This window comes from Triticum dicoccoides, chromosome 5B, assembly GCF_002162155.2.
Source record: "Triticum dicoccoides isolate Atlit2015 ecotype Zavitan chromosome 5B, WEW_v2.0, whole genome shotgun sequence".
In the NCBI taxonomy this organism is placed as follows: Eukaryota; Viridiplantae; Streptophyta; class Magnoliopsida; order Poales; family Poaceae; genus Triticum; species Triticum dicoccoides.
In genome coordinates, this window is record NC_041389.1 from 666,955,436 (window position 1) to 666,965,757 (window position 10,322).

General features: G+C 48.1%; 1 protein-coding gene across 1 annotated transcript; it reads right to left on the minus strand.

The window, feature by feature from the left end:
• Positions 1–252: 252 nt before the first annotated feature.
• On the minus strand, positions 253–1,399 carry LOC119312467 (protein LURP-one-related 15-like). The gene is made up of 2 exons (XM_037588194.1): positions 1,017–1,399; positions 253–892 (listed from the first exon to the last, which is right to left on the minus strand). The coding sequence occupies exons 1-2, from the start codon at positions 1,242–1,244 to the stop codon at positions 527–529; spliced, it is 594 nt and encodes a 197-aa protein (XP_037444091.1). The 5' UTR covers positions 1,245–1,399; the 3' UTR covers positions 253–526.
• Positions 1,400–10,322: the final 8,923 nt, after the last annotated feature.

The following is a 10,322-nucleotide window of genomic DNA, read 5'->3' on the forward strand; positions in this document are numbered from 1 at the left end:
GTCGCGTCCGCTCTGGACCGACGCCAATGCGGGCACCTGACATCGACAGGAAAACACGCGGGTGAGGGAGGATGATTTTGGGTGTGGCAGGGTTGACAAACACGGACGTGGAAACAGTCCGGACTCCTGCACCCCCCTCTCCTACTTTGTCTCCGGTTTACTAAAACATATTCGGATTGCTCGGCAGACGATACAAGCTTACTTGAATGACAGAACACGTCGGAACCATGTGGTTCGAACAAATGTGCACGGTTTGAGGGCCGCGTTGGAGATGGCCCTGAAAAAACCGAATTGGACCAAGCAAAGGCGCTCAACCGAGTTTCCTCTCAACATTGCTGAAGCGGATCAAAAACTCTGTTTCACAGCTCAGGCTCTGACGGCCGACACAGGTATCACCTCAAAAGCAGAGCATTCGTGATTCCCCTACACAAAGCATGGACATACACAGCAGTCCATAGGAGCCTCCTGGAGCTAGCAGTAAGACTGAAGACGGCGCCCGCGGCAAGCATTTGCATTCCAGTGGTGGTCATTGGTAGTGCATCTCGTCGAGGACGACGGCGAGCGCGACGATGAAGGCGTAGTCGATGCCGGGGTTGACGGTGACGCTGTAGGCGTTCTTCCCCAGCAGCGCGCTCACCACGGTGGACCGCCGGTCGATCCTGCCGATGACGGTGTCGGATTCGCCGAGGGAGACGGAGCAGGCGCCGTCGTGGTAGCTGCCGGTGATCCGGAAGTCGGGGGCCTGCTCGGCGTCGTTGCTGGCGAGGAAGACGCTGACCTTGGTGGACCACCGCAGCTGGATCACCGACGGCTTCACCACCGTGAACAGCAGGTCCCGCCGGCTCGTGCTGTCCCTGCGGTACACCTTCCACCGCGTGTTCATCACCAGCGCCTGGATGGACCGACCGGCCACCAACCGCGGCGCCTCAGGGTCAGACGGTTGGGGAAGAAGCAATCAACGAGCTTGGAGGAAACAAACAGAGGGGGGCGACACGAAAGGGGAGAAGAAGACCCACCGATTCTTGCACGGTGAGCACGGGGCGGCGGTGCGCGTCGGCGAGGAGGCAGCGGCGGCGGAGGCTGAAGAGCACGCCGTCGACCCGCAGCAGCAGGGCGCCCGTGGCGGCGTCGGTGACGGTGAAGTCGTTGCCGGACATGCTGAGCGTCTTGGCCACCGCCAGCGCCGCCTCGTCCCCGGCGCAGAAGCGCGCGTCCACCACCGCCAGCGCCGGCACCGCGTCCATCTACCCCTCCCGGCGCGACACGTCGTCCGCAGAGCAGGTGGCGGCGGCGGATCGGATCGATCGGGCGATGGTGGGGATGATGGGCGCACGCGTCTTCCCCTGTCCTAGTTTCGGACCGGGATGTTTGACCAGCTTGGCACCACTAGCATTAACAATGGCAGCTCGGCTTCAGGATATATATTGATTCAGGTCTGAACGGGGAGCTCTCCACGGCGACATCGACAGCGATAGAGATATCAGCTTTGGCAAAGAAGAATCCATCTTTACTGGACGCCAGTTCTCATGGCGCCTACGTGGAAGCAGGCGAGTCGTCGAGTCCCCTGGCTTTTGTCATCTTAATCATTTCTGTCATCCTCGAGTTGCTTAATGAGTAAACAAAGAGAATGGATTCGAACCCAGCGAGCCGTTGGTGGCTTCGGTGATGTTTCTTTGCTTGGCCTGTTGTGTGGTTTGGGGAGAATCCAACAGCGCGCCGACCACGGAAGGAAAGCGTGTGGAGTGTGGGGAGGCTGTAGCCGCTGTCTCCGGTGTCGGCCCGGCCGACCTCCGGTTTATTGTTTGTGTCCTACGGACAAAAATGGGCCCTCTCGGCGAAAATGGAGTCTCTCGTACGGGCCCGCAGTGGGGGCAGATCTCACTTCGTTTCCCCACAGTTTCATCCTAGAAAGAGGAAAGTCTATTTTTGTCCCTCAACTCGGAATTCATACATGAACTCTGCAATCAAACAACTTGCATCATTAGAGTATCTACAACCACATATGACGCGTCTGCGAGCGGTGATTGGGCACATCTCAAATTTCATATGTTGCATCCGAACATCTCATACTCGATTCTTATATCCATACAAAGACATGCAAAAGAAAGTAGAACCTACATACTACGTAGATCCTACCTACTTCTCGTCGGAGATCACTATGATCTCCGTGCCCGGCTCCGGCAGCATGGGCGGCAGCTGCAGCTCCGGTGCCTCCGGCTGCTCCGTGTCGAGCTCGGCGAAGAGCGCGTCGGACACCGCCTGCTCCCACCGGAGGAACACCCGATTGGCCCCCACATAGGCCTAATTCTCGATGGACTCCAAGATGGCCTGCTGCTCGGCCATCTCGTCAGACTGGGCCACGGCGAACTCCGCCTCCGCCTGCTCCATGTTGAAGGCCGGCCCCTGCTGGTCCGGCTCCTCCGCCTCCTTCACCTCCATCGGAGCCATCTCCTCCTCCTCCTCCACCTCCATCGGAGCCATCTCCTCCTCCTCCTCTTTCCCCGACTGCTCCTCCTCCTCCTCCGGCCTCGGTGAGTCCGGAGGCAGCCTGACAGTGCTGCGGGTGGCGCGCGCGGCTTACCTCGCCCGGATCTGCTGCTGGATCTCATAGCAGCGCTCCGGCGTCAGCATGGCATAGTAGGTGATCTTGCTTCGGACCATGGCGGAATGCCGGAGCGTGGGCAGAGCGCCGGAACGGGAGAGGGAGGAGGTGGATGGACCGGACTAGCGGCGTGGAGAGGGGGAGGGGGATGTGTTAGGGTTGCGGCACGCCAGCTGCGGAGCGGGCGCAGCGGCGAAGCGCGAGACGGACGGGGCGGAGGAGGAAGAAGAGAGGAGATAGCAAATGGATCTGGCTGGTCTACAGGGTGGATTTGATGCAATTTCAGATGGGTCGGACTGTCAGGTCCGACGTGGCGGGCGTGCCCGGGCGCCCCCATATCCGCCACATATTTGGGCTGGATATGAGAGGCGCTGGTCAGCCCGGGCGTTTGAGGGTCATTTGAGGGGCCCTTCTGGGTCAAAAGTTCATGATCGCACAGTGACCGGACGTCCCCCGGACGTATGAGGCGGGTTTGAGAGGTCCGACTGTAGATGCTCTTAGAACTCCTTAAGCCAAGCATGTTTGGTCCTCCCCTGAACTGAAGCGGTTTATTTGATGATGTGGTCCCACATGGCAATAGTTTTTTTTTAGAGAAAAGGCCAAAGCCCGACTTTATAAATAAAGCCACATGGCAGCGTCACGAATACCCAAGGTTCACACAGTCTCAGAAACACAAAGAGAAGTTAAAAGGCCCAAATTCCTAACAAAACAGGCAGCTGCCAAACACGGCACGCATGCCGGGGAGAGAAGGAGACCTAATCCCGCAAACTACAGCACCAGGCTTATACGCCATGATTCGTCCCGGAGATCTGAGAGGCTGAAGCCCGAATTTTGGCGATGAGCAGGTCCAGGGCGTCCCGATCTGGCTCCTTAGTCAATAATCTCCACTGCTGCAAGAATATACATGATTTGAAAAGAACGTCAGCAGGCTTAGATGGGAAGGTAAGTTCAATAGTAAATTTGTTTCTAATGGTCCAAAGAGCCCAACATAAGGCTCCCAAGCCAACCCAGAATACCCTCTTGGTGACCCCTACCAGAGATTTGGCTAGGGTTCTAGTGTCTGCGAAAGAGGAGGGATCCCAGGAGACCCGAAGCCATGATCTTACGCAAGACCAAACTAATTTGGCAAGAACACAGTTGAAAAAGTGTGATTAGAGTTTTCCAAAGCCCCACACAAGTTACAGAATTCCGAGCCCGGCCCATTGCGTTTTTTGATCTGATCAGCAGAAGGAAGGCGACCTCGGAAGGCTTGCCAGAGGAAAATCTTAATCTTAGGAGGGACCTTAGATTTCCAAATACAAGAGAAGCGAGCCGAAGTAGTACCACCAATGAGTCTAGAATACAACGATTTGACCGAGAATAGCCCAGAGGCCGTAAGTGGCCAAACCACAGAGTCAGCCTCCTCCGAGAGCACAGGGAAGAGGGCAGAAAGACTTTGCCATTCTTCCAACTCTTCAGGAGACAGGGCCCGACGAAAAGCCAAGTCCCAATTATTAGCAGCCACCTCCGCGATGGAGATTTGCGGACTGGGGCAATAAGAGAACAGAACCGGAAAGCTAACAGCCAGGGGAGCATCCCCGGACCACCAATCTAACCAAAAACGAACAGCAGACCCATTACCCACACAAAACTTAACGTGCTCCAAAAAAATCGGCCGAACTTTAACAAGGGCTTTCCAAAACTACGAACCACGCCGCGCAGGGGCAAACATAGGGTTGGAGTTAGGGAAATATTTAGCCTTAAGAATCGAAAACCACAGCACATCGGCCCCAACCGTCATAATTTTCCACCACCACTTAATGAGCAGACAAATATTCATCACCCGAGTATTAATAATGCCTAACCCCCAAGGTTTTTAGGCTTGCACATAAGCTGCCACTTAACCAACCTATACTTCCTTTTGTTATCTGCAGAATTCCAATAAAAGCCACCCCTATGTTTGTCGAAGCCGGCATGCACACCATCCGTGAGACGGTAAAAGCCCATAAGGAACAACGGGAGAGAGGATAAGCAAGAATTGATTAGAGCCACTTTGCCAGCATTGGTATTATACCTACCCCCTCCAAGGAAGCACCCTATTCCCCACTTTAGCAACCACCGGAGCAAAGTCTTTCGCGTGAAGCAGACCAGGAGAGATAGGAAGACCTAAATATTTGAAAGGAAAGGAACCTAAGGAGCAGTTGAGGAGTCTGGCCACCCTCAAGGCCTCCGCCCGGTCAACCCCCGTCACCATAACCTCACTCTTGGCGAAATTGATCTTAAGACCAGAAACAGCTTCGAAGCACAACAGAATAAATTTCAGATTGGCAATACATGCATTGTCCAACTCTACCAAGATGATTGTGTCATCCGCATATTGCAAATGAGAGACCCCTTCCGGAAGTAGGTGAGAGACCACAGGAATAATGTGTCCACATCGAGCCGCTTTGGAGAGCATACAGGAGAAAGCGTCAGCCACAAAGTTGAAAAGAACAGGGGAGGCCGGATCCCCTTGGCGGAGGCCCCTCCCATTCGCAAAGAAGTTGCTAATAGCGCCATTTACGGCAACTGCAGTGTGGCCACCCGAGACCAAGTGCATGATACGGTGAACATAGGCACCGTCGAACCCTTTGGCAAGAAGAATCTGCCTGAGAAAAGACCAGCTAACCGAGTCATACGCTTTTTCGAAGTCTAGTTTGAGAATGATAGCTTTGGATTTCCGCATATGGAGGTCATGAACTATCTCATGAAGGGAGAGAATGCCATCTAAAATAAAGCGCCCTTTGATAAAAACAGATTGGAAGGGGCTAATAACTCTGTGAGCTACCGGAGACAGCCGGTTCGCAAATCCTTTGGAAGGGAACTTGGCAAAGTTGTTAATCAACGCTATAGGCCGGAATTGGGAAATGACATCAGCACCCTTAACCTTAGGGATCAGGGATATAACAGCATAATTCAGGCGAGAGATGTCGACAGTACCAAGACAAAAACCCTGAATAACGTTACACACCAACTGTTTCAACTGGGGCCAAAATTTCCGAAAGAAAGGGATGGAGAAGCCATCAGGCCCGGAAGCAGCATTAGTATTGGCAGAATTAACCACATCCCAGATTTCCTTTTCTCTCCCTCTTTCTATGTCACCATTGGTCCAAAATAGTTAAGCCTTTCTCTCCCTGACAGCAACAAACTACGTGTCCTTCTCGGTCGAGGAAGCCATGAATGTGCCCTTCGTTATTGTTGTCCCTCCCCGTTTGTGCCTTCATGTTTCTGTACCGTGCCGTGATTCCAGAGGGCAACTCGCAATGGTTGTGAAGCGCCTCTCTGTGGACCATGCCACTGGTGCTAGAAACCGTGAGTCCCGTGCCGAGCTGGTGCTCGTCAGCCTTATCCACCGCAACCTCACAAGTTTGCCTCGCTGTTGCGACGCTGAATGCAACCGCTTCCTCTTCTACGACCTGCTCAACACGACGACCCCACCACGGCCAGTGACCGTCTTCCGTTGTCCGCGCGCCCGCGGTGTCGCGACCGCTTTCACCTGCTTACACGACGACGCGTGCCGTCATGTGCATGCCCTCGGAAACACTGCCATGAAAGATGGCACATAACGTGTTTGATAAAATGCCTACTAGGGCGACAACTTGGCTAAAAAGATATGTGGATAGACAGAGAGAGGAAAAATGATGAGGTGGCAGTCAACTACTAACGGCAGGGTCAAAAGCACACCATGTCATCAGATAAACCACTTCCGTGCTGGAGAGGGACCAAACTTGTCCAGTTTAGTACTCCCTCTGTTTTTATTTACTCCATGTATTTGTAGCTTTGGTCAAAGTCAAACTTTATAACTCCATGTATTAGCTTTTGTCAAAGTCAAACTTTATAAACTTTGACAAAGTTTAGAGACAAAAATTTTAACGTATACAATAACGAATCAAAACTATTAGATCCATTATTGAATATATTTTCACATAATATATATTTCTTATGGTAAGTTTTTATATTATTTTCTCTAAAGTTGGTCAAACTTTGCAAAGTTTGACTTCAATCAAATCTAATATGCAGACTAAATAAAAATGGAGGGAGTAAGTTAAAGGTGCGTTATCCAGTTCTAGAATTGAGGGATGAAACCCACACTTTGTGATCAATTGTGGGATGAAAAATAGACTTTTCTATTAAAGAAATTAGTGTGTCTCAAATAAAATAAAAATACCACACACCCAGAGCTTTAACTCTTTTTGTCGAATAAGTCACTGATGGTATATAAAAAATGTTCCAACAACACAAGACTGTCAATAGAACGAAGTTACAACCACGTTCTCAAGGAACCATACAACTCAATCTCTAGCACGACACAAAGCCGCACCTCCGCTCCATCAATGAAGCCATCCTAGACACTGTATTATGTGGTCAGGAAACATTCATGCTAAGTTTCAGTTGGATCAGAGAAGAAGCCACACCTTAGAAGCCTTTAGTAGATCAGAAATCCCAGAGCCAAGCCATCTCCTGAATAAACTTCCACCATCTTTGCAGTGGCACACTAAGAAAGCGACACCGCAATGGAGAGGGAGCGTGAACAAGTGACATGTCGTATTAGGGAGAGACCATATGGGAGAAAAGGATGTCACAACCTCGCAATCGAGGGAACATCACCCCTATCACCAAGGGTTGTCCTTCCACGTCGAAGTCATTGGCTACCTGCAACACCACCACTGTAAAAGAGCAAAATAAACGAGACCATTACCTCGAAAACGACATGAAGACACACACGAAACGCCCAGCCAAATCGGAAGATTCACCACGACATATATGATGCCTACCACATCCAACACTTTTGCGGGAAACTTATTTCACATCGCCATCGCCACCGCTGGAGCATGAGCCATGGACAACCTAAGACCTAACTAAGGCATTAGACTACTAAACGCATATGGAAACAAAGTCCAGGTAGTTTTCCTCCCTCCCGTCGCTAGTAGAGCAGGTAGTGGAGGTGAGGGAACCTCGGTGATGTGTAGACATTGCATGTGGTGGCTTGGTTACGGTCTGGGGTGGGGGGAGGGGGGTCGTCTCTGGAGGTAGACTTTAACTCACTCCCCCAACCAACAAAACTCAAAAGAATAGCACCACTACACACATTCTTCGACGATAACTCAGAACACTAAAGTAGAAACTGAAATAAGAAACTTAACAAAGACGAAACACATCGAGCATAGAACAGCGAAGTTATCGATGAAGTTCAATATTTCTTCTCTCATAAAGCTCATATCAAACAACCCCACGCTTAGATTTTTTTTACTAACAATAACATTCTGAATTAATGCCAAAATGTACAGTTTATAAAATTGCTAACATAGGGGAGAGGACCAATCCAGGCATCCTCTCAAGACCTTGTTTTCTTACCATCCACTCTAGCTCCTTATCAACAAGACCAATTTAAATTAATAACACTAAAAATGCTAGATCTAAATTAAGAATGTGTCAAGATGATTTACATTTATCATAAAGTATCCCTTTTCAAGTATTTAGTTCTAATTATATCTTGTCATAAATCGTAACTATTTTCACATTTCCAAACCCATTTGCAAAGTAATTAATATTTTTTAATGTTCAAATCGGTCTCAAGCAAGCGCCTTTGCTTCCAGATTGGCAAATAATAGGTCAGCCAAACTAGATGGCATTTTTTCATTTTTACCTATCAAATAATTCTACTTCGATAAAAAAGTTTGCTCCATCTTTTTGGCATTCCGGAAAGTTGCAACATATACCTTCCAGTAGAAAAAGCTGCCCTCAATAGACGATGATCACCATATCCATAAAATTCTTCACTTTTGACAAGTTTATAAACATGCATTGGTATACAAAAATACCTAAAAAGGCACATATCCACTTTACAATTAAATATATGGGCATATTCATCCTCCATTTGCATTGTTGCGCCAAAACAGCTAACCCGATTAATGTTGTCATAGGCTTCTTAAAACTCCACTTTATAAGTAATCCTAGCTTTTTTTGTTCAATGTCATCTATAGTTTCATGTAAAAGGACTACACTATCCATAATGACTCTCACGTATTGAAACTAGATTGAATATCAGAAACCGCCATATAGCACAATCTAGAATATTGCAGTCACTTCTACCATAAATATCATGAAAAAGCGTAATTTTTTGTATTTCCCAACCAATTGTGTTAGTCATAAAGTACTTAGTACAATTGTCTACCAGAAGATATTTCCATGGATATTTGAATCTACTTAATTTCCTCTCCACTTATAGCTTCATTACACTAATGCTGAAAATTATAACTCATGCTCAGTAGTTTCATCATTTGCATCAAGTTGCATGGATGAGGAAGTCTAGAGCCTTCTATACTTCCTTTCTACATTCTAGTTCCATCCTTCCAAAACTCTACTCAAGTTTTAAATTTTATTATGACCTTGATCTAACATGGTTGCATTGACAATTTGTCTTGTTCCAAACATAATTACAAAACCACACGCTTTGTTCTCTACATGCACCAATATATGTGTAGAAAAAGGTTCCTGTTACTTTAAAAATTCACTAGGAGATACCTTATTTTTAATGTAGACATGTACAACTATATGCACATGTATACCATCACACTCGCACGTTAATACAATATTTATTGAAGAATGGGGATACAGAGTTCCACTGCATGTCATCTTCTTATCAACAAGAGTGGCGGCTCCCATTGTTTTCATATTAATAACATACAATAAGCTTTCAAAATGTATTTTAACCCCTAGCACAACCAACTTACTAACCCAAAAATGTGTGCAATTGAAAGACTCGACCGAGACAAAATGATGGGATGCAAACTAAGAGAATCAAATTTCCCCCTTGTTTTTGCTCCCTCATCTATGAGAGATTAGGGTTTCCAACTCTCTCATCAGGGTCGTCATGGCTCTATGGCCTCTAGAGGTGTGGCGGACCCCAGGTCCTCGCATGTGGGAGGGTTCCCTCCTTTTTTAGGTAGGTTAGTGTTCTGGTCAGGGCGGCGAGGCGGCAATCATGTTACAATTTTGTTTTCATGTGTGCCAGAACTATGAGCTGGTTGAGAGAACTTTTGCGTTTCACCTCTAGCCTTACGCCAACTTGTTTGGGACTAAAGACTTTGTCATTGTTGTTGTCGTCGCTGTTAGGTCGCATTTTTAGTTGTGAGGGGATGACGGTTTATTCAGAGCGACATGACAGTTTCTTCTCATTTTAAAACTGCAGTCGTCTGATATTTCCTCACAACGAAGACTGCCATCAAACGGCGTTAGCTTTTCACCCCTCTCCTAGCTGTCGTTCGGTGAGTAACCGTTGATAAATTAGGTTGTCCACACGGCTGGAATGTACCTGGTACGTCCAAAATAGATTCTCATCACCTTAGTCAAGCCAAGCTATTTGTTTTCAACAAAAATATCAAAGGGCAACACCTTCGGATACAACGCTAGAGACAAAGATTAACGGAGAAAAAGCATCGGAAAGGGAAAAAGAATACAAACTAGAATTCACAGACAATTTGAAGCGCCAGTTACATTTTTAAAGATTCGTCACAAACACAAGGAAGCAATCTGGATCGTAAGGAACAATCTGTCCTCTTACCATCATAAAAAAAACTGGAACGTGGTCGCAGTCGTAGCTTTTGACATAAAAAATTGTAGCGGAACACACCATCACACTCAAGCGTCAGGGTCTTGATCCTGGAGAATTTCGCTCGAAGGGCATGCTCGTCTTCCTCGT

Coding starts and splice junctions, on each gene's coding strand:
- LOC119312467 (XM_037588194.1), bottom strand. CDS start 1,244: ATGGACGCGGTGCCGGCGCTGGCGGTGGTGGACGCGCGCTTCTGCGCC. Junction 893..1,016: donor TGCTCACCGTGCAAGAATCG/GTGGGTCTTCTT, acceptor CGGTCCATCCAG/GCGCTGGTGATGAACACGCG.